This window comes from Bubalus bubalis, chromosome 5, assembly GCF_019923935.1.
Source record: "Bubalus bubalis isolate 160015118507 breed Murrah chromosome 5, NDDB_SH_1, whole genome shotgun sequence".
NCBI lineage: Eukaryota > Metazoa > Chordata > Mammalia > Artiodactyla > Bovidae > Bubalus > Bubalus bubalis.
In genome coordinates, this window is record NC_059161.1 from 132,009,750 (window position 1) to 132,036,306 (window position 26,557).

At 64.2% G+C, this 26,557-nt stretch overlaps 4 protein-coding genes and 1 non-coding gene across 24 annotated transcripts; 3 read left to right on the plus strand and 2 right to left on the minus strand.

The window, feature by feature from the left end:
• Nucleotides 1-1,039: 1,039 nt before the first annotated feature.
• On the minus strand, nt 1,040-3,221 carry RPLP2 (ribosomal protein lateral stalk subunit P2). Its single transcript, XM_006045808.3, has 5 exons — nt 3,069-3,221; nt 2,773-2,896; nt 1,933-1,981; nt 1,259-1,357; nt 1,040-1,153 (listed from the first exon to the last, which is right to left on the minus strand). The coding sequence occupies exons 2-5, from the start codon at nt 2,893-2,895 to the stop codon at nt 1,077-1,079; spliced, it is 348 nt and encodes a 115-aa protein (XP_006045870.2). The 5' UTR covers nt 2,896; nt 3,069-3,221; the 3' UTR covers nt 1,040-1,076.
• Nucleotides 1,768-1,902, minus strand: LOC112585324. The gene has a single exon (XR_003109797.1). It is a non-coding gene; the product is annotated as a small nucleolar RNA SNORA52 (small nucleolar RNA).
• Nucleotides 3,222-5,228: 2,007 nt separating the features above from the next.
• Nucleotides 5,229-11,516, plus strand: PIDD1 (p53-induced death domain protein 1). Of its 12 annotated transcripts, none has more exons than XM_006045800.3 (17): nt 5,283-5,844; nt 5,934-6,032; nt 6,345-6,721; nt 7,157-7,570; nt 7,911-8,120; nt 8,206-8,260; nt 8,433-8,634; nt 8,723-8,845; nt 8,975-9,154; nt 9,234-9,381; nt 9,466-9,601; nt 9,679-9,829; nt 9,912-10,035; nt 10,111-10,229; nt 10,308-10,421; nt 10,524-10,723; nt 10,938-11,516. In XM_006045800.3, the coding sequence occupies exons 2-17, from the start codon at nt 5,986-5,988 to the stop codon at nt 11,194-11,196; spliced, it is 2,859 nt and encodes a 952-aa protein (XP_006045862.1). In that variant the 5' UTR covers nt 5,283-5,844; nt 5,934-5,985; the 3' UTR covers nt 11,197-11,516. The 12 variants fall into 12 exon arrangements, with proteins under 12 accessions (XP_006045869.1, XP_006045862.1, XP_006045863.1 ...); XM_006045801.3 differs by having other exon boundaries at nt 5,283-5,705; XM_025287069.2 differs by having other exon boundaries at nt 5,283-5,705; nt 5,934-6,025.
• A 268-nt stretch (nt 11,517-11,784) lies between these two features.
• On the plus strand, nt 11,785-18,741 carry SLC25A22 (solute carrier family 25 member 22). 8 transcript variants are annotated; one of them, XM_006045796.3, is made up of 10 exons: nt 11,785-11,894; nt 14,698-14,836; nt 14,929-15,054; nt 15,174-15,229; nt 15,801-15,891; nt 16,376-16,494; nt 16,601-16,775; nt 16,861-17,015; nt 17,098-17,173; nt 17,259-18,741. In XM_006045796.3, the coding sequence occupies exons 2-10, from the start codon at nt 14,817-14,819 to the stop codon at nt 17,407-17,409; spliced, it is 969 nt and encodes a 322-aa protein (XP_006045858.1). In that variant the 5' UTR covers nt 11,785-11,894; nt 14,698-14,816; the 3' UTR covers nt 17,410-18,741. The 8 variants fall into 8 exon arrangements, with proteins under 8 accessions (XP_006045858.1, XP_006045860.1, XP_006045853.1 ...); XM_006045798.3 differs by having other exon boundaries at nt 11,817-11,894; nt 14,703-14,836; XM_006045791.3 differs by lacking the exon at nt 11,785-11,894 and adding an exon at nt 13,666-13,802.
• A 303-nt stretch (nt 18,742-19,044) lies between these two features.
• CEND1 (cell cycle exit and neuronal differentiation 1) lies at nt 19,045-22,118 on the plus strand. Of its 2 annotated transcripts, none has more exons than XM_006045789.3 (2): nt 19,045-19,179; nt 20,511-22,118. In XM_006045789.3, the coding sequence occupies exon 2, from the start codon at nt 20,608-20,610 to the stop codon at nt 21,046-21,048; it is 441 nt and encodes a 146-aa protein (XP_006045851.1). In that variant the 5' UTR covers nt 19,045-19,179; nt 20,511-20,607; the 3' UTR covers nt 21,049-22,118. The 2 variants fall into 2 exon arrangements, with proteins under 2 accessions (XP_006045851.1, XP_006045852.1); XM_006045790.3 differs by having other exon boundaries at nt 19,048-19,202.
• The last annotated feature ends 4,439 nt before the right edge of the window (nt 22,119-26,557 follow it).

The window sequence follows — 26,557 nt, forward strand, 5'->3', positions numbered from 1 at the left end:
GCCTGGCATTGGCAGGCCGAGGCCCAAGGCCGTGAAGACTGCCAACAGCTACAGGGCCAGGATAGTGAGATGAATTGATGCTTTTCAACTGTGGTGTTGAAGACTCGAGAGCATCCCCTTGGACGGCAAGGAGATCCAACCAGTCCATCCTAAAGGAAATCAGTCCTGAATATTCATTGGAAGGATTGATGGTGAAGCTGAGACTCCAATAGTTTGGTCACTTGATGCGAAGAACTTACTGGAAAAGACCCTGAAGCTGGCAAGATTGAAGGTGGGAGAAGGGGATGACAGGATGAGATAGCTGGATGGCATCACCAACTCAATGGACAGGAATTTGAGTAAGCTCCAGGAGTTAGTGATAGATGGGGAGGCCTGGTGTGCTGCAGTCCACGGGGGACCAGTCGGACATGACTGAGCGCGACTGAACCGGGCAGTGAGGGCCTCTCCCCTCTGCCCCGTATTCTAGGCCAGAACCTGGCAGAAGGGGCATGGGCAGGCCTGCCACTGAAGGACTTGAAGAGCACGCAACCCAGCGCTGCTGTCTGTAAGCCACTTCCACACCTGCCCAGCAAAGACAGCTGGGGACACTGAGGCTCAGAGCAGCTGAGTGACACCCGAGTTGCTCAGGAGCTAAGGTGGAGCTGGGGTGCTGACTCTAACAAGACCAGGAGCCCGACTCCTACAACGGAATCCTTGTGTGACTGAAACCACTCAGTCCAACAGGAACTGCTGGCCTCAACTGGAGGTACCAGCCTCACAGAGCAGAGGCCACCCTCCCCAGGTTCTGAAAATTTTCTGGACGGGGAGTCCCCTGAAAGCCTTATTCTCTCCAAGACCCTGGCAGTCCTCAGGAGCCGGGATAATGTCCAAGAAGGAGGCTCAAGGCTTGGCCATACTCAAGACCCACAGGAAGTGACTCTTCCCGGGCACCCCACTCCTGGCTCTTCAGACTCCACCAAACAAGGGTCCCGGTTCATCCCAGAACGAGACAAGGATGCAGAGACCACACTGACAAACCACGCACAGAAAGCTCAAGAAATACATAAAAACGGTTTTATTTGCAGGGGAGCGGGACTCTAGTCAAACAAGCCGAAGCCCATGTCGTCATCTGACTCCTCCGACTCTTCCTTCTTCTCCTCCTTCTTCTCCTCCGCTGTGGGGATAAAGCGTGGTGAGCTCAGTCACAGTTCAGACCACACACCCAGCAGAGACAGACCTCAGGGCGTGTGCACCAACAGCTGCCTGAACCTCCACTTACCTGCAGCTGGAGCAGAACCCGCAGCGGGTGCTGCCGATCCTGGGGCAGCGGAGACGGCCACAGCCCCGCCAGCGGGCACACTGGCCAGCTTGCCGATACCTGCAGAGACCAAAGGGGAGTGAGCCCTGGTGTTCCGCCTGAATGTCATCTCAGAGTGAAGGGGCACTGTCCAGCTCGTCCGGGTCTGTGTCATATTCCCATTTTCCCAGACACGGGCTTCTAGGAATCCCCCCAGCAGACCTGCAGGCCCACGGTGCCCTACCCGGGAGGTAAGCTGGACAAACATGCTTACGACCAGGCAGAGAGAATCCACTGTCCCAGTGTCCAGATCCTCACCCCCCGCAGTGAGCTCAGACAAAAACAACTCCCCTAAAGCTCAACTCCCAAGTCAGCCCAGCTCCAGCATGACCTCGCAGGGCAGGGGCCTGTGGTCAGTCCTAGCCCCCCGCAGTGAGGCTTGTTCACAGAAGCTCACTGAGGGCACAGGCACCCCTGCCGCTCTGCCCGGGGGTTGTCTAGAAGCGCCCATAGCATGAGCCCACGGAGACCCTGCTCGCTCCTCTGGGTAAGGCTTCTAGGGTGCTCTGGTCCACAAGCGAAGCCTGGCAGGCCACAGGCAGACCGGCAGGGATTAGAATGGACCGTGAAAACCAAAGCCTCGAACACGACCTCACCCTGAGCAATGACGTCCTCGATGTTCTTTCCGTGGAGCTCACTGATGACCTAGAGCAGACGAGGAGCGGGGTCAAAAGAGGCCACACACAGCGCCCCCCGCACAGCAGTTACACGCAGGACAGGTAAGACACCCCACATGAGGAAACTGACACCAAAAGTTACTGCTGAAAAGAAATGCAAAATACCTCACTTCACACTCAATACCTATCAATGCTTCCCTGGTGGCCCAGTCAGTAAAGATTCCACCTGCAATGCGGGAGACCAGGGTACCATCCCTGGGTCGGGAAGCATTCTTGCCTGGGGACTCCCCACAGACAGAGGAACCTGATGGGCTACAGTTCATGGGGCGGCATAGTCGGACACGACGGAGTGACTAAGCACAGCACAGCACTTCGATTCCTGGGTTGGGACGATCCCTTGGAGAAGGAAATGGCAACCCACTCCAATATCCTTGCCAGGGAAATCCCATGGACAGAGAAATCTGACGGTCTACAGCCCATCGGGTCGCAGCAGTCCGATATGACTCAGCGAGTAAACCACCACCACACTGAGTTCAAAAAAATAAAGTTAACGTGGGCTTGTTTACACTTTAAAAAAAAAAAAAAAAGCTTACACGTGACTTGTTCCCACTGAGCCACGCTATCGCGGACTTGACTTCATCCCCATTTTTTCTTACTTCGGGCTGTACCAGTACATTAGGGCAGTTCCAAAACCACATGGGCGGGCAAAGGCCTTCCACTAAACCCGCGGCAACCTACTTCCCTGGGTTGGGTAGGAGAGGGAGCCCCGAATGCGCGTATAGGGTCGGCGGGGCCTTCAGGCCCCTGCGAGGCGGCTACCTTGTTGAGCCGGTCGTCGTCTGCCTCGATGCCCACGCTGTCCAGGATCTTTTTGATGTCCTTGGCGCTGGGGGAGGAATTGCCCCCGAGGGCGGCCAACAAGTAGGAGGCAACGTAACGCATCCTAGCGCAGGAGACAAGGACAACGGCATTAAGGGCGGCCTCCGGTCCCTGCGAGGCCAGTGTCCGGCCGCGCGCGGCTGGTGCGGAGCCGCCGCCGAGGCCTGGCCCACGCCCTGCCCTGCCCGCCCCCCGCGGCACTCACGACCGCGGCCTGGCCCTCCCGGCCCACTCACTCAGCGGCGGCAGAGCAGCCTCGCGCGTGCGACCTCGGTGGCGTCAGGGACGGAAAGGAAGGCGCCGGTGCTGGGGGCGGGAGTAATTCGCTACCCAGAAGCCCCGGGACTTGCGCTCGGCGCCCCACGAGGGCGCCTCCTAGTGACGTCACGCAGCGCCTAGCCAATGAGGACGCGGAAGACGCCATTATCCCGTCTGTCCCGCAGCCGCCACCGCAAAAGCGGAAGGCAGTTCCAGGGCTGTCTTCGTATATATAATGGGGTGACTGCCGCCCGAGATCCCTGGGGGAAGTGGGGCTAAGAGAGGAGCGAGTCCGGAGGGTAGGTTTCTCCCTTCAGGGTTCCCAGGATGCCGCGCGGCGCCTACAGCTCCCAGCATGCAGAGCGGCCTCCGCGCGCTGGTCGCTTCTCTGCCGGAGCGGCGGACGCGGCCGGCGAACTACAAGTCCCATGATGCACGGCTACCGGAAGCTAAGGGGCGCCGCTGCGGGCCGCACGTGGCCCGGCGCCGCTGCTGGGGTCTGGCCTGCTACGCAGCAGGAGCCGGCTGTCCGACCTGGCCCAGACGGGCGGGCGAGTCGTCCCGAGCGTTTACTCCGCGGAACCCAGCCACTGCTCACCCCATCGCTAGTGCCACGGCGGGGTCCCAGGAGAAGCTGGGAGGCTCTGTCACCGCCGCTCGGAAGAGCGGAGCCAGAACCGTCCACGCCCGTGTGATCCGCCCCCACCTGGGCCGTGGCCTTTCGGAAGAGACATCAGCTTAGCCATGGACACAGCACACAATGCTCCTTCACTCCTTGTCGGGGACCTTGCTGCAGGCTGGCCTCAGTCCTGGGGGGCCCAGGCCCGGTTCTGCTTCCTCAGAACTTAGGTTCTAGTGCACGGACGCAGAGTAGTTAAACGAGGCAGCCCCAGGCGGAGGTAAACCTTGAGCGAAGAGGGCTGAAGGATGAGCGAGCGCCTGCCCTGCGAAGATCGGAGCGAGCATCAGGCCCAAGGAGTAAAGGCCTTGCTGAGGTGGCCGGAAATGGGTTCAGAGGCAGCAGGCACCCCGGGCGGGCTCGTGTTAGGGCCCAGCCCCGATGTGATAACGCAGGCCCCACGGAAATCCCATTACATCGCTGAGGGTCGGGCACAGAAAAGTTTTTTTGCTCAAGGTCACACAGCTGGTGAGGAAACCCATCTGGCAAGGGTGGGCCTGTTGCAGTCACACGGGAAAGTGGTCAGTTGTGATTTTTTTTAATGGCACGATAATACATACTGTAAAACCACTTGAATCATACAGTTCAGTGGCACTAGATTCGTTCATACCGACGTGCAACCATCGCCACGGTGTATCTCCAGAACTTTTCCCCTCCTGAATTCTAAACAGTAACGCCCTCTCCCCTCCCCCAGCCCGCGGCTCCCATTTACTTTCCATTTCCATGTTGACTGCGGTAGGGATCTTACATAAATGGACTCCTACAGAATTCGTCCTCTTGTGTCTGGCTTATTTCATTCACATTGTAGTTCATTGTAGTATTTCATTCATGTAGTTTCATTCACATTAAAGTTCATTCACATTGTATGTAACATGTGTCAGGACTTCGTTACCTTTTGTTGCTCAGTTGCCCCATCCTGTTGGACTCTACAACCCCATGGACTGCAGCATGCCAGACTTCCCTGTCCTTCACTAGCTCCCAGGGTTTGCTCAAACTCATGTCCATTGAGTTGATGACTCATTACTCATTACTTTTTAAGTCTGAGTGATGTTCCTGCATGTGTGTGTGTGTGTGTGTGTGTGTGTGTGTTTATTCTGGCATTTATGTGGAAACTGAAGGGGGAATAGGAGCTGGGGAGAACACAGGCCTAGCAGGAACTGCCCGTCCAGGTGGGGAGGGTGGCGGAAAGAGGGTAGAGAGGTGTCATTTGGGGCAGAACAGGCTGGAGCAGACGTGTATGTTCACAGGCACCTCTTCTGTGAGGTGAGGAAGAACCAGTCTGGAAGGCTTTCTTGAGAGACAGATCTGGTTTGAGGTCCTTGACTTTGGCCTTCACCAGCTAGTGGCCTTGGGCCACATCTGATCGCTCCCATCTCCTTTTCCTCACTGTGAGACGCTGAGAAAGGAGGCAGCCTATGGGGAAGCCCGCTGCGGCTGGGGGGGGCGGGGGGCGGGGGGCGGCGCTGGGAGGTGGCCCAGAGTGCGCCCATTAAGGTAGGGTCACGGAAGGTGGGCCCTGGGCTCTACGGGGCCTGAGAGGAGGCCTTCGGGGACTGGCTGAGGACCTCGGTGCTGTCCTCCGGCAGGAGGTGGGTGTGGGGCAGCAGCTGCGATCAGCCCTCAGTACCCGCTCCAGCCAGAGATCGCACTAGTTGATTTTAACACGGGGCCGGGAATGCACGGCCAGAGCAGAGCAGGCCCAGGGCCCGAGAACTTCGGAAGGGTTGGGTTTTGTGGCGCGAAAAGCGGGCCTTCCCGCGGGAAGGCCGGTCGCACAGACGCACGCCGGCCGACAGGAAGCTGAGTGCGGCAGGGCGGTGTCCTGCAGAGAGCAGGCGGGGAGGGCGGGACCCTGAGACCCCTGCCGGCTGAGCCTGCGGACGCCAGGCGAGCTTCCCAAGCGGCCGGACCCGGAAACGCTCCGCCGGGAGCGCAGGTGACGTGCGGACCGCGGGCGCATCTAGGGGACGCGGAGGTTGCGGTGCGGGTGTTGCGGTGCGGTCTCTCCCCCAGGACACGCCCCAAGCGGTGGGGGCGGCGACTGCGCGGTGCACCGACCTCCCCTGCGGGCCGAGGTGCGAGCTGGAAGTGGCGGGAAAGTCCTCCTCCAGGGGCCAAGAAGTGGGGTCCCGTCCTCATGAACCCCCTCGCACTGCTCGAACAGACGCGGGCAGGATCACTCGTGTCCTTGCCTGGGCTACCGCCCCACGTGGTAGATGAGAGCCAGTGCCTCGGTTGGAGCCAAGAAATGTGAAGGTTGGAGGTGGGACTCTGGTGCCCAGCAGGCGGAGTTGGGGGGGCTGGACTAGGAGTCCCTTTTCAAGTTTGTAGACTCGGGGTGTGAAGCCTCCCTCCCCCAGTCCCTCAGGCATGTCCCCAAGCCCCTCTGCACTCACAGGTCTCCTGCCTGCCGCCTTCCCAGCCCCGGGGAGTCCTGTTGTCCAGCCCATGTCAGTGACAGTCTGTCCAGCCTAGGCGTTGGACTCTGGACCAGTGGGCCTGGCTCTCTGCAGCCCGAGTTCCCCTTCCTCTGGCTGGGAGGATGCCCAGCCCGCTCCTCCCCCTGACTCTGCAGCCTCTTTGGGCCCTGCCTGAGCAGGCCTGCCTGGCGAGCTGGGACATGTCTGGTCCCCGAGGACAGCTGGTGGGCGATGGCTGCGATGGAGGCGGGGCCAGTGCCCGCGACGGCCCCAGAAGATGCTGCGAGAGATGCTTCAGAGGCTGCGGGTGTGGGGCCGGAGGCGCCCCCGGTCCCAGCAGGGAACCGGCTAAGCCTGCACCTGCACCCCGGGGGCTGCCGCCGGCTGCTGCGCCTGTATGCCCAGCAGGCCCCTCAGCTGCTGGAGGTGGACTTCCTGCAGCTGAGTGGCCACGAGGACCCTCAGCTGCTGGAGGCCGCCCTGGCCCAGCTGCCTTGGAGCCTGCCGCGCCTCCGCTCCCTGGTCCTCAAAGGTGAGCCCCCCCCAGTCCCAGCCCTGGCCCAGCCTCTCTCTAGCTCCTGCCTCTGCTTCCTGGTCCCGAAAGGTGGACCCCGGCCCGAGCCCTGTTCCCTGCACAGCTCTACCCAGCTGCGTTCCCCCAAGAGGAAGCTGGCTGGGCCAGGGTTCCTGGACCCAGTAGCTGCACAGTGGGGTCTCCAGCAGACCCCAGGGTGGGTCTTTCTCCTGAGGTGTGTCACCGGTGATGGCTCTCAGCTGAGAGGAGACCGCACCGTCCGTGAGCGCCCGCTTCACCTGCAGGCGGCTCTCCAGCATCTGTTTGTCTCTGTTTTGGTGGGGTTGGGGTGGAGCTCTGCGTTTCCATGCACCCGTTTCCCTGGCTGGCACAGCTGGGCTCACCTGGGACTCTGACTTTGAGGGCCACGTCAGTCTGCCTTTCCCCCATCAGGTGGGCAACGTCGGGATGCCCTGGGTGCCTGCCTCCAGGGGTCCCTCACCACGCTGCCCGCCAGCCTGAGCGGCCTAGCCCACTTGGCCCACCTGGATCTGAGCTTCAACAGCCTGGAGACACTGCCGGCCTGCGTCCCCCAGATGTGTGGCCTGGACGCCCTCCTGCTGTCTCGTAACTGCCTCTCAGAACTGCCCGCGGCCCTGGGGGCCCTCCCCACCCTCACCTTCCTCGCCGTCACCCACAACCACCTGCGAATGCTGCCCCCAGCCCTGGGAGCCCTGTCCAGCCTGCAGCGCCTCGATCTCTCTGGGAACTTGCTGGAGGCTCTGCCCCCTGAGATCGGAGACCTGGGCAGCCTGGCCGAGCTCAATCTGGCCTCCAATCGGCTGCAGAGCCTCCCCAGCTCCCTCGGTGAGTTGCGGCCCTGGCTCCCCGGGCCCAGTGCGGAATGTCTGTGGGCCGCTGGCTGCCCTGCCCCCCTCCGCGGCTGTCTTTCCTCTGCGGTGCCCTGTACACACGGTCCGGCCCGCCTGAGCGTTCACCTTCCCCGGCAGCCCTTGCTTGCCCCCCGCTTCCCTGGCTGTCGAGTCTTCCCACCTGCACAGGCCTCCCCGAGCTCTCTAGTCCAGCTACAGGGCGGAGACTGAAAGGGCTTCCCAGGAGGCCCCAGTGTGAGCCGCCTGGCCTGGCGCTCGGGGACTGGGGTGGCCGTGATATTCCTCTGCTGGCCCTAAGCCGGCGCCTCCCGCAGCGGGGCTGCGGGCCCTACGGCTCTTCATTCTGCACAGCAACCTCCTGGCTTCGGTGCCCGCCAGCCTGGCCCGCCTCCCGCTGCTCACCCGGCTCGACCTGAGGGACAACCAGCTCCGGGACGTGCCCCCTGAGCTGCTGGACGCCCCCTTCGTGCGCCTGCAAGGAAACCCCTTGGGCAGGCCCCCTCCTGACCCCCCCAGCCCCCCAGGTAGGGTCACGGCGGGGCTGGGGGCAGACCACAGAAAGGACGCAGGTGTCATCGCTGGCCTAACCTCACATCTGTCCTTCCCCAGGGACACCCGTGGTCCCAGAAATGCCCAGGCTGTTGCTGACCTCAGATCTGGACAGGTATGGCGTGAGGGGGGGGCCGGGCTGGAAAAGCCTCTGTCCACCCCGTCACCCTGCCTTCACTGTACACCTTGCCTGTGCCTCGGGGGTCTCCCACAGGTGCCCGGGGTGCCGGATTCAGACCTAGGGGACCCTGCTGTGTCTGACCCTGTGCGTTCCTGTCTTCCCTCAGCTTTGCCGTGACCCCCCAAGGCTGCTCCGTGACCTTGGCCTGTGGCGTCCGCCTGCAGTTCCCCGCGGGGGCCACTGCTGCCCCCGTGACCATCCGCTACCGCCTGTGGCTGCCAGAGCCGCGCCTCGTGCCCCTGGGTCCCCACGACGCTCTCCTCAGTGGTGTCCTGGAACTGCAGCCGCACGGGCTGGCTTTCCAGCAGGCATGGCCAGGGCAGGGTGGGGCGGGCGAGGGCCCTGGCGGGGAGGGCCCGGCGTGGCCCCGGCGCTCATGCCCCCCTCGCCTGGCAGGAGGTGGGCCTGTGGCTGCTCTTCGTGTCCCCGCGGGCCCGGCGTTGCCGCGAGGTGGTGGTCAGGATGCTGAGCGACAACAGCTGGAGCGACCTGGAGACCCACCTAGAGGAGACGCCCAAGGTGAGGGTGGCCTGGGCCGTCTGAGAAGGCCCGGTTCTGCTCCGGCACGCCGGCCCTGACCCCGTGCCCTGCGCCCGCGGCCCTGCCCTGGCCTGCCAGCCCTGATCCTGTGCTCTGCACCCGCGCCAGCGGCTCTGGGCCCACTGTCAGGTGCTCCACTTCTCCTGGTTCCTCGTGGTTTCGCGCCCTGTGTCCGATGCCTGCCTGGTGCCACCAGAGGGAACGCTGCTGTGCTCCTCGGGACACGCCGGGGTCAGGGTCACCTTCCCCGCGGGGGCCACCGAGGAGCCCCGGCACGTTCGCATGCAGGTAGGGGCCAGGATGCCCGCTGGGGTGGCGGGGGCGCCCAGGCACAGAAGTGACCGCGGGGGCGGCCCGTCTGCTCCAGGTGGTGCGCGTGGGCAGCAGAGAGCTGCCAGCCCTGCTGGGGGAGCCCGAGGCGGCCTCCAGCCCCCTGCTCTGCCTCTCGCAGAGCGGACCCTCGAGCTTCCTTCGGCCAGTCACCATCCAGCTGCCTCTGCCGCCTGGCATCACAGGTGAGGGCAGCCGTGTGGCACGGGGCGGGGGTGGTGCTCAGAAGGGGCACCCCGTTCAGAGGCCTCAGACGTTGTCCCCCCCAGGCCTGAGTCTGGACCGTGCCCGCCTGCACCTGCTGCATCGGGCTGCCCCCGCGGCCACCTGGGACGACATCACGGCACAGGTGGCCCTGGAGCTCACGCACCTGTACGCACGCTTCCAGGTCACGAACTTCTCCTGGTCAGTGCCCCCACCTCCTCAGCTCCCTCCCCACGTCCCCCCAGCCTGCAGGGTCCCCCTCACCCCTGCCTTCCCAGGTACTGGCTCTGGTACACCACCAAGACCTGCGTGGGGAGCCTGGCACGGAAGGCCTGGGAGCGGCTGCGGCTGTACCGTGTGAACCTCATCGCACTGCAGAGACGCCGGGACCCCGAGCAGGTCCTGCTGCAGTGCCTGCCCCGCAACAAGGTGGGGGCGGCAGAGGGCTGGGGGGCGGGGGGAGGGGTGCAGGGCATCGGGCGCTCAGCCAGTGGGTCCCCCGCCCCCCCAGGTGGACGCCACCCTGCGGCGGTTGCTGGAGCGATACCGCGGCCCTGAGCCCTCAGACACCGTGGAGATGTTTGAGGGCGAGAAGTTCTTCGCTGCCTTCGAGAGGGGAATTGACATCGATGCAGGTGTGCCCCCGGCGCCCGGAGAAGGGATGCTGGGTCTGCCCCCGAGTCCCTGCTGAGCCCCCGCTGTGCCCACAGACCGCCCAGACTGCGTGGAGGGCAGGCTGTGCTTTGTTTTCTATTCCCACCTGAAGAACCTGAAGGAGGTGTACGTGACCACCGCCCTGGACCGACGGACTCGGGCCGTGAGAGGCCAGGTGGGCCAGTAGGGTGGGCGCCCCGGGCTGCCCGGGCCAAAGCCAGAGCGCTGAAGCCCACCTCCTCCTCTCCCCCAGGTGTCCTTCTACCGGGGCGAGGTGCCGGAGGTGGTGCCTGAGGAGGCAGAGGCTGCCCGGCAGAAGAGGGGCCCAGCTGCCCTGTGGATGGCCACTCTGCCCATCAAGCTGCCCGTGAGGCCTAGCTGGGAGCCCCGTGTGGAGGGGACGGGGGAGGAGCCGCCGGGGTGGGCTGGGGTGAGGCCAGGGCTCACTGCCACCTCAACCTGCCCGCAGAGATTGCAGGGATGCGAGGGCCCGACTCGCGAGCCTGGCTTATCCCTGGCACCTCTGAATCTGGGCGACGCCGAGACCGGCTTCCTGACCCAGAGCAACCTGCTGAATGTGGCCGGGCGCCTGGGCCCCGACTGGCCGGCTGTGGCCCTACACCTGGGCCTGCCCTACCGTGAGCTCCAGCGTATCCGGCACGAGTTCCGGTCAGTTCTGAGCCTCTCGTCCTGCTGGCTTCCCCCTGGAGGCTGGCTGAGGTTCCGTCCAGGGGAGGCGGGGGCAGGGCAGATGGGCAGGAAGGGGAGGGTTTGGCCGCCCCTGGCCCAGGGAGCAAGGCCCCCGTGCTGGGAGGGAGAGCAAGGCCCTGGGTGTGGTGGGTGGTCTTGGCAGGCCCCCCTGACTGCTCCCCTGTCCCCCCAGGGATGACCTGGATGGGCAGATCCGCCACATGCTCTTCTCCTGGGCGGAGCGCCAGGCTGGGCAGCCAGGGGCCGTGGAGCGCCTCGTGCAGGCCCTGGAGCAGAGTGACCGGCGGGACGTGGCCGAAGAGGTGCGGGCTGTCCTGGAGCTTGGCCGCCGCAAGTACCAGGAGGGCATCCGGCACACGAGCCTGGCCCCCGGGAACCTCACCTCGCCTGACCGGTTGCCGTCACCCTCCCCAGAGCCTGCCCAGGCCTAGACCCCAGACTTCGGGCTGGACCCTGAGGCTCCCGTTTTCAAACCTTCCCTGCGTGTGAGCAAAGTGCCCCCCACCCGTGTAACACACATGCACCGGCCTGGTCGCTGTCTCAGCACCGACTTTCTTGGGTGAAGAGGCGGGTGGAAGGCCAGGGGCTGCCAAGTGATCTGAGGCCTGGCCCTGCTCTGCTGCAAGCCGGCCTGCTCTCATTCGCGCTGGTCTGCGCCCAGCGCCTGCATTGGGTCCTGATCTCCGGGAGGGAGTGGAGTCCCAGCTACAAAGTAACAGCTGCTGCCCCATGAATACAGTCGTGTGCAGGATTGCGCATCTGCCTTTTGGTTGGGGGCCCGGTGCTTGGCCAATTCAGTTCCCACGGCTCCTCCCTTAGGGACACTTCGTCCCAGCGCACCCCCCATCCGCTGGCCCGACGGAAGTAGTCCCTGGCCCGTGCACCGGCGCGAGGTCGAACGCCCAGTGAAAACCCGTGGAGACCTGGAGCGCGGGCTGGGGCCTGCCGAGCGCAGTGGCCGTGGCGGCCACGAGGGGGAGCCCGAGTCCGCCAGCCAACCGCCGGCCGGGGGCGGAGCGCGCGCGGCGCCGAGCGGACGCGCCCCCGCGCTTAGGTGCCGCCGGGCGCGCGGCGAGGCGGGGAGGCCAGCGCGGCGGTAGCGGCGGCGGCAGCGGCGGCAGAGCGCGCGGTGAGTGCCCGCCTGGCGGCTCCTTCCGCTGCGCCCACCCGAGTGCAGCCCGGCCGCGGAGTCGAGGGGCACCACGGCGACTATGGGAGGTGACATCTGCCCGGACGAGGCGGTTTCTGCGGGGCCCGCGCCGGCGGATGCTCGGATCCGCTGCCGCCGGATTGTAGGAGGCCGGGCCCCGGGCGGTGCCGGGCGCGCTCCCAGCGCACACGTGTCCTCGCCGGTCGGGAGACGGAGGCCAGTCCCCAAGGAACGATCCGGGCCATGGGGGACACGCACGTGGGGCCCTGCGGGATGTACTTGGACACGTGGGTGGCTGAAGTCGCCATCGCCTGGCGGGCTTCAGCGTGGCGATCCGGGCCTCATGGGGACTCCTTCCAGCTGGACAGGGAGTTGAGCCGGGCTTCCAGTCGCAGCCCTGAACCCCCACTCCGCGCCTCCTTTGTCGCCGGGTTGGCGCCCCTCCAGCCGGCGGGACTGAAAGCGCCTCCCCGGGGCAAGGGGCGGGGGGAGATGAATGGGGAGAGAAGGGCCGGCCCCAGACTCGGAGCCTCACAGCCTTTCCCTTTCTTGGGGGTGGAGGAGTCCGGTGGCTTAGTTCGTGGCAGATTTTACCTCCTGGGGGGCCTCTGAGCTGAGCTGCCCACAGCTTCGCCTGCAGCCCGGGTTGAGGACGCTGCGGGAGCCGGGGGTACCGACCGGGAGGGCTGACAGCCCGGGGCCTGAGGCCGGGCTGGGGCTGCCGGGTCTCTATGGCAACCTGGGGTGCAAGGGGAGGGCCCTCCGAGCTGTCTCATGAGCAGGCTGTAGGAACCATCGAGTGAGGACAGGAAAAGGAGGCTTTCTGGCCCAGAGGACCCCTTGTCAGTCCTCCGCCGGCAGAGGCCCTCCCCACAGTACTTGGTTCTGAAGTGTCTCCCCCATCCCAGCGCCAGGGTGGGACCCAGGGTTGACGGTCTCAGGCTGGGATCTCCAGGCCTGCCTTTATTCCCGAGACAGCTGCTCCCCTTCCCACCTTGGAGAGTGTCCGACTGACTGGACCCCAGCATCCAGGTGTCCCTCACACTGGACAGGAAGTGGGGTCTGGTGGGCTCGCTCAGGTCCAAGAGGGCAGAGTGTGGACCTTGTCCCCAAGGGTCGGGGACAAGAGTCGGCTGCGGCCAGTTTGCACCTGGGGGGTGGGGAGAGAGGGTCAGGTTGAAGTGCAGAGGTCAGTCTCTTCTCTGAGACTGGGGCACTGAGGCTCTGGGTGAGTTCGTTGGGAGGCATCTGGGGGGTCAGAGGGTTTTGGGAGTGTGGGTGGCAGCCGGTGGTCTCTGCGACCCAGCCACCCCCTGGCCTTTGCAGCAGACAAGCGTGTCTTCTCCGCTTCTGCATGAGTTTTCCCTGAAGTGCACCTCCCAGAAGACACATGGTCCACAGACACAGTGGGCACAGCCCATCTTCACCCCACGGCTCCGGATTCCCTGTGCCCAGGCACAGAGAGAGCCCCATTCCTGGGGTCCCAGGGCCCTAACCAGAGCCCGCCTGCTGGCCGCAGAGGAAAACTCGGGGAGCAGCTGGGTGCACGGTGGCCGCGGGCTGGGGCCCCTCGAACCGGCTGCGTGGCTTGACTGGGTTAGCCCGTCAGACCCGCTGCCTCACGGGCCGAAGGGGGCTCGGAGGCCAGCCCAAGCCTCCCAGAAGCTGTCACACCCCCTTCTCATCCCTTCTCCCGCGGCGCCAGGGCGCCTCATCCCGCCCAAAGTGAAAGAGAAAGTCGCCCCCCCCCCCCAGGCCCGCCCCGCCCCGCAGCCAATCCCCGCCGCCGGCACCGCCCCCGGCCGCTGGCCCTCCCCCGCCCGCCCGCCGCCCGCGGGCTGGAGTCTCCAGGAGGAGCCGTGGAGGAGCCGGTCCTACGCGCCCGGGGTGAGCGGGACGACGGCGGGGGCGGCGGGCTGCCGAGCGAGCAGGGGGCCTCCCGGCCCAGGGAAGCCGGGGTGAAGGTCACCATTCCGCGAACGACGGCAGGTGTGAGCCAGCCGTGTGACCCGACTAGCGACGCTGCGGGTGCGAGGCAGGGACAGCTGGTCTTGGCGCGGGCTGGGGGGCGCCCCCCGCCAGAGGTCCCTGGGGCCGGCTCTGGCTCCCCAGCCCTGCCCCTAGAGAGAGGGGCCTCCTGGGCCTGCCCCCCGGGAAGAGGTGGTGGAGCAGCCACAGCGAGCGCGCGCGCGTGTGTGTGTGTGTGTGTGTGTGTGTGCGCGCGCGCGCGCGCAGTCAGGGGGTGAAGTTCCTGGGAGGGTGGGCACAGGCTGGCTGTGGCTGAGCTGGTGCTTCCTCCAGGGGAGCCGTGGTCTGGGGCTCCAGCCCGGAGGTACCATGGAGCAGGGGCTGCACCTGCCCTGGCTGCATCCACCTGGGCAGCTGTGAGCTGAGCCCCGCGGGGGGCCCTGGGGCTCTGTCACCCCTATCCTGGCAGAGCAGGCTGCTCGAGGATGGGGTTGACACAGCCCAGCCCAGGGGAGGAGGCGCCTGGCCCTTTAAAGGGCTCCGTGCATGTGAGCGTGAGCAAGGCCAGCTGGGAGGACGCGCTGGTGGGGAATCTTGAGAGGAAGCCGCCAGGTGGCCCAGGGATGGGGCCAGGTGGTGGGCCTTCTGGTACGCTGCGAGCCCACGACGTGTAGCCTGCCCGAGCGGGGTTGGGGGCCTGGGGAGCCGCTCGGAGCCCCTGCGGGGGCCCTGGAAGGGAAACAGGGAAGCCTGTTCCTCTGGTGCACCTCTCCCGTCTGCCCACCCCCGCTGGTTGCAGTCCCTTCTCTCCTAGGACAGAAGCGCTGGTTTGGAAATACCCTTGAAAGCAGAAGACCAGCCTCCACCCTGCACTCCCTCCCCCGCTGTCTGGCATCCAGCTCCGCAGCTCCTACCTGGGTGCTCCCGAGTTAAATGGCTGATAAGCAGATCAGGTCAGAACCCAGCCCAGCCTCACCCCACCCTGCCCTCCCCCCTGGCCGACCTATGGCCGAGGAGGCCGACTGACCTCCATCTGCCCACGCAGCCTGCCAGCCAAGCTCATCAATGGCGGCATCGCCGGCCTGATCGGGGTCACCTGCGTGTTCCCCATCGACCTAGCCAAGACGAGGCTGCAGAACCAGCAGAATGGCCAGCGTGTGTACACCAGCATGTGAGCCAGCGGGCTGGGGGGTGGGGGGCAGGCCTGGGGGCACTCCTGCCCGGGTCAGGGCGGGGGCCGGCGCTGGACCCTGGCTGACCCCTGGCTCCCTCCTACCCCCGGGGCTGCAGGTCCGACTGCCTCATCAAGACCATCCGCTCAGAGGGCTACTTCGGGATGTACCGTGGTGAGGCTGGGCGGGGGCAGGAGGGTCTGGATGGATGGTGGGGCCGTGCCCCATGGGGCCTGGCTGCAGCTGCACAGTGGCGGGGGTCGGGGAAGGGCAGCTCTCAGTGCTATCCTCCACCGCTGCCAGCACCCAGCATGGCGGGACCTCCTCCTAGGACAGGCGGGACCCTGTCTGCGCCGGGACACTGGCGGGGATAGTGGTGGGGGGGCTGATTGCAAAGCCTCTTAGCAGACAACCGCCAAGCCTGGATTTGCCCAGATGCTGTGCAGCAGAGTCCTTGCACTGAGAGGGGCTCACGCTGCCTCCTCAGCTCTGGATCCCCCCCAGGCCCCCCGCCTCTGTACTGCAGGGGGGTGTTCCTCACGGAGGCCCACCCGCTGGACCGGGAGGGTCGCCTGGAGGAGGAGGCGCTGCCCCCACCCCCGCTGGGCACATGTGGGTGAGAGGGCAGGAGGAGCCGCCAAGGTGCGAGGGGGCGGGGGGAGGGCTCTGCCAACTGAGAGGCAAGTGCCCACCAAGAGCGTCCCAGTCCCGGCCCCGGCTACTGACCCATCCGCACGCCACACAGGAGCCGCCGTGAACCTGACCCTCGTCACCCCCGAGAAGGCCATCAAGCTGGCAGCCAATGACTTCTTCCGATACCAGCTCTCCAAGGATGGGTGAGGCGCTGGTTGACTGCTGGGGGCCACAGTCACGAAGGGAGGGGGATCTGTGCCTCCAGAGGACGAAGGATCTGTCGTCGTGGGGTCCCCTCACCCCGACCTGCAGGGCCTGCTTCCTCTGCCTCCGATGCTGAATCCTGGGTGCTCAGGCCCCAGGGGTCCTTGGCCCCTAGCCATTGCCTGCTGCCTCTTGTAGGCTGGGATTTGGGGGGCATTGGCCAGTTTTCCCTATCACCCGAGAGTGGGGTGAAAGGGCAGTAGTCCCGTGGAGCACTTGACCCCCCCACCCCACGTCCAGTTTTGTTTGCTGAGAACAGCCCTCGCCCGTCCCCAGCCCCGCTGTGAGCGTCTGTCTCGGTGCCCGTTACTGGAGGGCGGCGGGGGCGGGGCCTGCCTCTGTCTTCACCGGTCCCGCCCCTTCACGCCCCCCAGCCGCAGGGGCCTCTGACTCTGCCTTGCAGCCCCGCCCTCTTTACTGCAGGCAGCAGTTGACCCTGTTTAAGGAGATGCTGGCGGGCTGCGGGGCCGGCACTTGCCAGGTGATCGTGACCACCCCCATGGAGATGCTGAAGATCCAGCTCCAGGATGCGGGCCGCCTCGGTGAGGCTGTGGGGGGGCGGGGCGCGGGGGGGCACCAGCTGGACCCCGTCCCTGCCCCCACCCTGTGCTCGGAGGGAGACCAGCAGGCCGCCCCCTTTCTCCCCAGCCGCCCAGAGGAAGATCCTGTCCGCCCAGGCCCAGCTTTCGGGCCAGGGGAGTGCCCAGCCCTCGGTGGAGGCTCCGGCCACCCCCCGCCCCACAGCCACTCAGCTGACCCGGGACCTGCTGCGGAGCCGCGGCATCGCTGGCCTCTACAAGGGCCTGGGGGCCACGCTGCTCAGGTTGAGGGGCAGGCAGGGCGAGGGGAGGCCTACCCACCCGTCCGCCCCACGCGTCCCAGTCAGTTACCCTGCGATCCCCCGACAGGGACGTCCCCTTCTCCATCGTCTACTTCCCCCTCTTCGCCAACCTGAACGAGCTGGGCCGGCCAGCATCTGGGGAGAAGTCGCCTTTCTATGTGTCCTTCCTGGCCGGCTGCGTGGCTGGGAGCGCGGCTGCCGTGGCCGTCAACCCCTGTGACGGTTGGTGCCCAGCTTGGGGCAGGGCGGGGCTGGGGGGTGGGTCCAGGCTGAGGGCCCACGCTGACCCGCGTGCCCCTTGCAGTGGTTAAGACCCGGCTCCAGTCGCTGCAGCGTGGCATCAATGAGGACACGTACTCGGGATTCCTGGACTGTGCCAGGTGGGTGAGCCCCCAGGGGCCGGGGAGGGCAGGGTGGCCCCAGCGTCATGGCTCTGACACCCCCGCCCCCGCCATCTCCCCGCAGGAAGATCCTGCGGAACGAGGGCCCCTCCGCCTTCCTGAAGGGCGCTTACTGCCGCGCCCTGGTCATCGCCCCGCTGTTCGGCATCGCTCAAGTGGTCTACTTTCTGGGCATCGCCGAGACCCTGCTGGGGCTGCCGCGCGTCCAGCCCTGAGCCCGGGCAGCCGCCCCTCGCCCTCCAGTCGAGCGGGACCAGAGCAGGGCCCGAGGCAGGCAGCCCCCCCGGGGACAGCACGACAGTCTCTCCACGGACGGGTGGGGGTGGGGACGGGGAGTGCAGGGTGCACACGGCATGCACACACGCGCCTGGCGGGGCCCTGCCTACACAACCCCCGGGATCAACGTCTTACCTAGAAACGGCAGAAATCGTTACATTCCTGGAGCCAGCCCTGCCCACCTTTGCCCCAGTCTGAACAACCCCCAGGGACAGAGCTGGTCTCTGGACTGGGGGCCCCCAGCCTGGGCTGGGCAAGCTGGACCCTCCCCTCCAGTCTACCAGCTCCTGTCCCCGAGGCTTGGCCCCTAGTCCACAAAGGGGACCCCGCACAAACCTATTTATTAACTTGCCGAGCACAAGCGGCTCTGTCCACCCCTCCGTCTGTCCGTCCAGCCTCCCCCGCTGCTGTTCTCTTGCCTTGGCCAGCCTTGCAGGAGGATCGGGCTCTCCTGCCCCCCCATATTGAGCCAGGAATCCTAGACTGGGGGTGGCCCTGAGTGCTGACTCCCAGGACAGGTCCCCCGCCCCCACTGTGGGACCCAGCCCATTGGAGGTTTGTGCATGTGTGTGTGAATGTTGGGGGCGGTGGCGGCCGCCCTCTGCTGTCCTGGCCCCTCAGGGGTAGGGCTGTCGGGGGCTCCAGCCGTCCCCATGTGGCCAGGCAGTGTGTGTGTGCGCAGGAGCGTGTGAGCGCGTGGGTGTGTGCCCTTGACTCCCCAGTGACCCCGTCCAGGAATCCGTCTCTCCACCCGGCCCTACTTCTGAGGCCACGCCCCCTCGAGGTCCGGGAGGGTGGGCATGAGGACCAGTATGGAGCCCGGGAGCATCTTCTCCTGGGGGACACCAGGAGCTGCCCTTCCAGTCTTCCCCGGGCCTAGCCTGCCCTCCTGGCCTCTGGGTAAGGCCCCTGACCACACTTGGTAAAGCTCCGCCCTCCCCCACCCTTGATGTTGTGAACTGAGGCAGCTCTGTCCTGACCTGCCCCGCCCCAGCCACGTGGTCGTGATGGTGAGTGATCTGATGTGCCGGTGCTGTGTCCCCCCCCCGGGCCCCCTCCCCGGAGGCCCCTTCCCAGTGAGACTACCTGGGGCTCAGGCCTGGGCCCCCCAGCTCACGGTTGTTCCTGGGAGCTGCTCTCCCGTCACATCTGTACCTTGGAAGCTGCTGCTGCTGCTTACAGAATTATATTTTTTTCTTTTGAAGAGTTTTAAGAAGTTGTAACTTTTTGTGTCTTGTCCTGTAAGAAGATAAATAAATATTCTAAGTAGATGCCTCTTCTAGATTCTTGGGGGTGAAGGGCGTCCGCTCGTCTGGTAACTGGCTCCCCTCCCCCTGCTGTCCTGGGTCCGGCTGCCCAGCTATGACGGGCACACTGGCTGTAGCAGAGCCTGGTTAGAATGGCCTGACTCCCTCGCGGTCTGATGGAGGTGTGAGAAAGCCAGCCTCAGCCGCTCACCTTCCTGACGCTAAGCCGCCCTTCGGATCAAAAGTGGAACTGGGTTTGGGGCCCCCAGAGGTCCCGGCCGCTCCGGGGCGCTGTGGTGGCCACTAGTAGGTGGGCGGAGCCCGCGCTGATGCGGTCCCCGCCCTGCTTCCTGCGCCGGGAGCAGTGCATTGTGGGAAACTCCCAGTCCTTGCATCTGCAGCCGCCGCCCGCCGCCGTCAGTCCGGTCGGCCGTGGTCCCGCAGAGAGCGCGCGGCCCTGAGGTGGGAGCGCCGCGAGCAGCAGCGTAAGGCGGCGGGGACTCGGCGGCACGGGGTCTGGGGCGGGAGCGGGGCGCGGGGCCCCTGGACAGAGTGGCAGGTTCTCCGCTATGAAGGTCACCGGGGGCGCTCCGGGGCCCCCTGCTCTCTTGGGCACAGCCGCCTGGAGGGGGAGGGGCAGCCGGTGACGTCAGTATGAACCCAAAATAACCAAAGGTCTGGGGGAGGGGGAGAGTGGACCACCTGCCCTTTGAGAACTTGATGGCCAGCAGCGGGGTGCCCTCCAGAATGACAGGGGTGAGGGGCTCTTGGGTTCACTGGAGGTGGGACAGTCCTCCCCAGGACACCCCCGTCCCGCACGTGACCTTCAGGCGACCTTCATTGTGTCACTGTGCATTGCCAGGGGACCTGGGCCGCCACCTCCCACACAGGCTCCCTCCCCCTGCAGGCGCAGGTGCGAGTTCCTCAGCATCCCAGGAGCTGTGGACAGCAGGGTCCACTCCCGGGAGGGAAGACGGGTCCAGAGAGGCGAGGCCACCAGCCCCCTGCCCCACACCTGACTCAGGATCAGGGCCAGGCCTTCCCTACTGCCCAGAGTGCCCAGTCTCTGCCTGGCCCTGCCTCGGGGGTGCCCGCTCTAGGCTCACCCCAGGGACTCCCTTCGCCCCCAGAGGCAGGAATGACCTCAGGGTCAGAAAGGGCTCCCCACTCTGAAGCTGGAGCAGGCAAGGCCAGTCCTGGGGTGGGCGCTGAGAGGGGGTCTATGACCGGCCGGGAGCCCAGGCCTGTCACTGCCCTCCCGCTGGCTTCCCCAGCCTCTGGTGAGACACCCTGGTTTTGTCCAAGCCAGGTCCTGGCGACCTTCGGTCCATTATGACCCCATGTAACTGAAAGCCCAGACTCTGGGTTCCCACGCTGCCCTCCCCACCCCCAGCCCACTCAGCCCTGAGAAGGATGCACGGTCAGTTCTGCCCAGGCCCATGGGGTGCCAGCCACCTCCCCAGCCACACGCCTTCTCGGGGCTGGGTGGGTGCTCTCTTCCCGGTCAGGACCTCCCCACCCTGGGCCGACATGATGGACATAGGACATGCGTGGGCAAGACCATTTCACAGATGAGGGAACTGAAGCCTCTAGCAGGCCTCATCCCAGCATCCCAGCCCAAAGGGGGGCCCACAACGCCTGCCTGTGTGCTCGGAGGGGCTTCTCAGGAGGTGGCTGAGGCCAGCTGGAGGCTGAGCCCCGGGAGAGGAGTGTCCAGAGAGCTGAGCGGGTCTCTAAGGGACAAGGACGTGGGGCTGCACAGGACAACAGCCTCATCGGGTCTCCCCCCGCAGGCCCATAGGATGCCCAGGGGTGAACTGTCCTGAGCTGCCGTGGTCTAGACGCCTGCCTGCCCCCGCGTGCCCCACACAGCCCGCCCGCACACCCAGCATGGAGTCCAGAGGGAAGTCGACCAACAGCCCCAAGGCCGACGCTAAGGCCACAGCCGAGGCCCGAGCCCCTGCCGCTGTGGACGGGAAGGCCCCGTCCTCTAAGCCAGGGAAGAAGGAGGCCCAGGCAGAGAAGCAGGAGCCGCCGGCAGCCCCCACGCCGCCACCTGCCAAGAAGACCCCAGCCAAGGCAGACCCGGCCCTTCTCAACAACCACAGCAACCTGAAGCCGGCCCCCGCGGCCCCCAGCACCCCTGATGCGGCCCCCGAGCCCAAGGGCCCTGGGGACGGGGCTGAGGAGGGCGAGGCCCCCAGTGGGGGCCCTGGCGGCCGGGGGCCCTGCCCGTTCGAGAACTTGACCCCGCTGCTGGTGGCCGGGGGTGTGGCTGTGGCTGCCGCAGCCCTGATTCTCGGGGTGGCCTTCCTGGTCCGAAAAAAATGATGGCCGGTGCCCAGGCTGGGCACAGCCACTTCCTGTACAGACCTTGGGAGTCTAGTGCATGCCGAATTCACACACCGCTATCTAAACATATTTAATACCTATATTGTGTCCCCCACATACGAGCAGAGGGAGAGAGAGGTGGACAGGCCCCTACAGCAGTGGAAACCCAGCTCCCTTGAGCAGTCCCCAGCACTTTCCCCTCTGAACCCGAGGGCAGAAGGAGGCCAGGCTCTGCGGGTGGATCCCTGACACAGGGTGGGGGCTCCGTGTGGACCCAGTCACCAGCGGACGGATGGAGAAGCGGGCTCTGAAGGTGGCCTGCCCGCCCAAGTATGCCAGCCTGTGCCAAGGGCCCCAGTGGTCCTGTGGTCTTCCTGGCAGCAGCTCCTGATGAATCCCCAGGGTAGTAGGGCTGGGCAAGGGCCTGGGACGGATTCTGAGCTGGGTCCAGCAGGCATGGGGACATTAAAGGGTGTAGCTGTTTGGCCCATTTCTGCTCTTTGCGTGTAGCCAGGGTGGGGGTTCCTCTGGGTGGGCTGCCTCAGTGGGCTGATCTGAGGTGGGTGGTCACATTAGCTGAGTTTCCATGCCTCCTTGCCTGCTTGCTTGAGCCCTGGCTGGGTGGACAGACAGCTCAAAGGCTGGTGTCAGACTTCAAGGCGCTCTTGAAGTTTACCTTCTGGCTGACCCCAGGGGCCCCTGAAGCTGGGCCCTACTCTTCCTTCCCTGAACCCCTCCCCATTCTGCAGCGGTTGTCCTGGGGGCAGGTGAGAGCCTGGCAGGGAGGCAGCCTTGCCTGCCCAGTGCCCGCAGACGGCCCCTCCTGCCCACCCAGGGTCCTTGGAGTCTAAGAAGCGTATAATGCAATAACAGGTAGAATAGAACCACTGGGCAGGCGACCATCACCCTCTGCCACTGCCCCGTTGAGCCTGCAGGGAGACGCGCTCTGCTGGGAGCATGTCATGGCGGCGGTGGGCACTGGGAGCCCGACGTGCCCTTGCCTGGCCAGCTGGCCACTGGAACCCTGGGCCTAAGTGGAGGTCAGTTTGAAATAAACTCTGTTATCTAAAGACTGGGCTGGCGTCCTCAACTGCACGCGGTCGGGAGAGGCGGGGTGGCCTGTCTGGGTGCAGGGGGTCATCTGCCCACACTGCGGGCTCTCCGGGGAGGGCCAGGGCCCCCAGGTGCCCCTCCCCAGCCTCTCCCGCCACCTGGTGCCCTTGACCCGGGTGGGTTCCACTCATGGCTTTGCCCAGGTCTGGCCCCACCTGGATGGCTGCACCCGGCCTTCCTGCCAGCCCTGGCCCTAGAGGACCCAGGTGCAAGTTGCAGGACCCACACCCGGCTTTGCACCCACACCTCAGGCCCACACTGACCTGGGGCATTTCCCTGGGACACGCACCCCTCGCCCTGAGCCACCTGGCCCCAGGCCCAGCCACCAAGGGGAGGCGCCAGAGCCCACGGGCTTGTCCACAGGCCCTGCAAGCTGCCCACGCCACCCCTCTCCAGCCAGCTGGTCCCCTCTCCCACTCTCTGTTCCGCTTGCACCTTAAATGCAAAAAAAGAAGAAAAAAGTCTCCTCCATGTGGGGACTCGGGGCAGGACAGGGGTGGCTGTGAAGGTGAGTTCTGTCCCCGCAGCCGGGAGCTGAGGGTCCAGCCCTCGGCCGCGGTGGCGCTCTCTCGGGGCGCTGCCTCAGTTCTCGGTTACTTTTTTATCTTTGGCTGCGCTGGGCCCCGCTGCCACACACGGGCCGTCCCTAGGCGTGGCAAGTGGGGCTGCTCCCTGGCTGTGGGGCTTCTCTTGCAGCTCGGGCTCAGCAGGCATGGCCACAGGCTGAGTGGCTTTGAGGCAGGTGTAAGTGCACCAGGAACCAAGCCTGTGTCCCCACGTTGGCAGGCGGATTCTTCACTCAGCTCAGTTCAGTCGCTCAGTTGTGTCTGGTTCTGCGACCCCATGGACTGCAGCACACCAAGCCTCCCTGTCATTCACCAACTCCCAGAATCTACTGAAACTCATGTCCATTGAGTCCATGATGCCATCCAACATTCTCATCCTCTGTCGCCCCTTCTCCTCTGCCCTCAATTTTTCCCAGCATCAGGGTCTTTTCTAATGAGTCAGCTCTTCCCATCAGGTGGCCAAAGTACTGGAGTTACAGCTTCAACATCAGTCCCTCCAAAGAAATCCCAGGGCTGATCTCCTTCAGAATGGACTGGTTGGATCTTCTTACTGTCCAAGGGACTCTCAAGAGTCTTCTCCAACACCACAGTTCAAAAGCATCAATTCTTTGGCGCTCAGCTTTCTTTATAGTCCAACTCTCACACCCATACATGACTACTGGAAAAACCATAGCCTTGACTAGATGGACCTTTGTTGGTAAAGTAATGTCTCTGTTTTTTAATATGCTGTCTAGTTTGGTCATAACTTTCCTTCCAAGGAGTAAGCGTCTTTTAATTTCATGGCTGCAGTCACCATCTGCAGTGATTTTGGAGCCCCCCAAAATAAAGTCAGCCACTGTCCCCACTGTTTCCCCCATTTTATCCTAACCCTGAGGGTGCGCAGGTCCTGGGCCCTGAGCACATTCAAACTGTGGGAGCGTCACCCCATTGGCCCTCGGAAACAATTCCTCTTCCCAAACTGACCCTCTGTCCCCATTAACACCTGTTCGTTCTGTCTCTGTGGGCGACCTCAGGTGAATGGAGTCAGACTGGATTTGTCCTTCTGTGTCTGCTTATTTCTCTGAGCATCACGTCCTCAAGGGTCACCCATGGTGTAGCCTGTGTCAGGATTTCCTTCCTTTTAAGTCCCACCCTATGTGTGGACCACGTTTTGCGGATCCATCATTCGCTGATGGGTGGAGTTGCCTCCACTTGTCGGCTGCTGCGACTGTGGGCCCAGCACCCAGCTCACTCGGGGACCTGCTCAGAGGTGGGGCGGCCGGGCTCCACGGTGCGTGCCCCTTAAACTCGGCAGCCGTGTCTTGAGCCTGTGGGGCGGCCGGGAGAGAAGCGTGCCTCTCGCCCAGTGACACGGGAGTGGGCGAAGCCTCGAGGTTGACAGCCCGTCTGAGGGGGGCCACCTTGGGTCATTCCATCTGCACGGACCCAACTGCTGCTGTTTACTGAGTCCTTGGCTGTCCGGGCTTTGCCTTTTCTGATTTTTCTGTTGCTGCCATTTATCTGTTTTTCTGCGATGAGAGGCCTTCTTGTCATTTATTTGGAGGATTTTTTTTTTTGGTTGGGCTGCATGGCCTGGGAGATCTTAGTTCCCCGACCAAAGGTTGACAAGGGTTGAACCCTGGCTGAGGCGGTGAAAGCGCGGAGCTCTAACCAGCGGACCACAGGGCACTCCCACGTGCATTTCTTCATGTGCCTCATATTCCAAGCCTTTGCCAAACGGCACTTACCTGTATTCAGTGGCCGGCTTGCATCTGTTTCCTGTGTCTAGAAGTTCCCAAATCTCAAGTTATCACCCATAACCGTTGATCCCTTTACTGTCTAACCTTCTGGAATCTTTTCTAATCTAACACTCTTGGCATTTACTCACAGCAAGGACTTTAACCCATCTGAACCTCGGGTTTCACGGGGACTAAGCCGAGGAGCTCGTGGTATTTCTCTCCCACCAGAGATGAAGGGGGCCGGGGTCAGGCAGTGAAGGGGCCCCGCAGCCCCTTGGCGGCTGTGCCTCCCGCTGCCGCTGTGCACACAGCCAGGGCCTGTCCTGAGCCCGCGTGGGCCTGCAGCTGCCTCAAGGCCATCCTGTAGTTTTGTGATACTGCTTTGTAATCTCCTCTTGTTTCCGTCTGCAGTGCGGGAGACCTGGTGTTTGATCCCTGGGTTGGCAAGATCCCCCAGAGAAGGGAACGGCTACCCACTCCAGTATTCTGGGCTGGAGAATTCCATGGACTATACAGTCCATGGGGTCACAAGGAGGACACAACTGAGCGACTTTCACTAAGAGAAACACAGCATCTAAGCTTTAGGGATGCTATGCTTCTCTCGTTTCCTTATTTCGTCTGAATTTCCACGCATGCTCAGTTACTGATGGCCCCTTCCGGGGAATGTTAGAATTGGGCAGCTGAGGTCCCCAGGGTGCCATGAGGGTTCTGAGGCTCAGCTTTTAAAGTGTATGTATATATATTTATGTGTTTATGGCCTTGCCGGGGCTTTGTTGCTGTGTGTGGGCTTTCTCTAGTTGCGGAGACTGGGAGCTGCTCTCTTAGCTGCAGTGCGCAGGCTTCCCGTTGCAACGGCTTCTCTGGTTTCTGACCACAGGTTCCAGCCCATGCGGGTTTCAGTAGCTGTGGCTTGCGGGCTTGGTTGCCCCATGACGTGTGGAATCTTCCCAGACCAGGGGTCAAACTGGCATCCCCTGTGTTGCAAGGTGGATTCTTACCAGGGAAGCCCCTCAGCTTCTGGTTCACAGCATTCCTAAGCTTTAGGAAGGCAGGGATGCTTCCAAATGATAAAAAAATAAAACCTCTTGGGGACGCCCAGTGAAAATGAAAGTCGCTCAGTTGTATCCTCCTTGTGACCCCACGGACTATACAGTCCATGGAATTCTCCAGCCCAGAATACTGGAGTGGGTAGCCGTTCCCTTCTCCAGGAGATCTTGCCAACCCAGGGATCGAACACCAGGTCTCCTGCAATTGTAGGTGGATCTTTAGCAGCTGAGCCACCAGGGAAGCCCTGCTGACTTCAGTGACCTTTACTACAGTACCACTTTTGAGGTCTAAACAAAATACCAGATATAAAAAGTACTCCATATAGAAGAAGCTCACACTGTAAATCGCACGCAGGCTTACAAGGACTCAGAACTCAGACGGTAGCAGCATGTCCAGGGACAGGGACCCCGTGGGCGGGGCGGGCAGGGTAAGCTGGGTCGCACGTGGGGTCCCCGCACGGGGTGCAGAAGGTGCCTGTGGGTCCGGGCTGCTTTCCTCTCTAGCGCCCTCTCCTCCCCCGAGAGTGTGCAGCTCCCTTTTGGGGACCTGGGACCTCATTCTTGGTGCATCCAGGGCTGGGCTGGGCCAGTGCTTCAGGCCAGGTAGGGGCCTCCAGAACCTCTTTTCCTCCACCAGGGCAGAGTAGCAGAGGCCTGGGGAGGGCAGAGCTGGCCAGCGACCCGCTGCTCTGGACCATCCCGTGGATGCCGAGTCGGGCCTGGACTCCTGGGCCTTCAGCCCCGCCCTGGCCATGGCTCCCTGCCCTCAGGGAGGTGAAAGGGCAGGCAGGCAGAGGCTCCCGGCTTCCCAGTGACCGACCCCACCATGCCTGTGCTTCCCATTCGGGGCCTTCAGCCCGTGGAGCCGCGCTGGCTGTCAGAGGGCCGCTGAGCAGACAAGAGCCCCATGCCGCCACCTGCCCCCCGAGAGCAGCCCCTGTCCTGGCTGGAGGGGAGGGCACACCTCTTGTGTTGCAGAGAGAGCTCAGGAGACGCCCCTGGGACCCACGCCGGCTGCCCGTCCAGCTCTGTGGGACCTGGAGGTGTGTTTGCGGGGAATCCGCTT

Bases quoted from the DNA above. Each gene is read 5' to 3' on its own strand.
- RPLP2 (XM_006045808.3), bottom strand. From the start codon at position 2,895: ATGCGTTACGTTGCCTCCTACTTGTTGGCCGCCCTCGGGGGCAATTCC. The intron at 1,982-2,772 runs GTAGCCGCCTCG...CGTCTGCTCTAG, and splicing joins ACGACGACCGGCTCAACAAG to GTCATCAGTGAGCTCCACGG. The intron at 1,358-1,932 runs GTGAGGTCGTGT...TGGTCTCTGCAG, and splicing joins CGAGGACGTCATTGCTCAGG to GTATCGGCAAGCTGGCCAGT.
- PIDD1 (XM_006045799.3), top strand. From the start codon at position 5,986: ATGAGAGCCAGTGCCTCGGTTGGAGCCAAGAAATGTGAAGGTTGGAG. The intron at 8,121-8,205 runs GTAGGGTCACGG...GTCCTTCCCCAG, and splicing joins TGACCCCCCCAGCCCCCCAG to GGACACCCGTGGTCCCAGAA. The intron at 10,724-10,937 runs GTCAGTTCTGAG...CTGTCCCCCCAG, and splicing joins CGTATCCGGCACGAGTTCCG to GGATGACCTGGATGGGCAGA.
- SLC25A22 (XM_006045796.3), top strand. From the start codon at position 14,817: ATGGCTGATAAGCAGATCAG. The intron at 14,837-14,928 runs GTCAGAACCCAG...CTGCCCACGCAG, and splicing joins ATGGCTGATAAGCAGATCAG to CCTGCCAGCCAAGCTCATCA. The intron at 15,055-15,173 runs GTGAGCCAGCGG...CCGGGGCTGCAG, and splicing joins CAGCGTGTGTACACCAGCAT to GTCCGACTGCCTCATCAAGA.
- CEND1 (XM_006045789.3), top strand. From the start codon at position 20,608: ATGGAGTCCAGAGGGAAGTCGACCAACAGCCCCAAGGCCGACGCTAAG.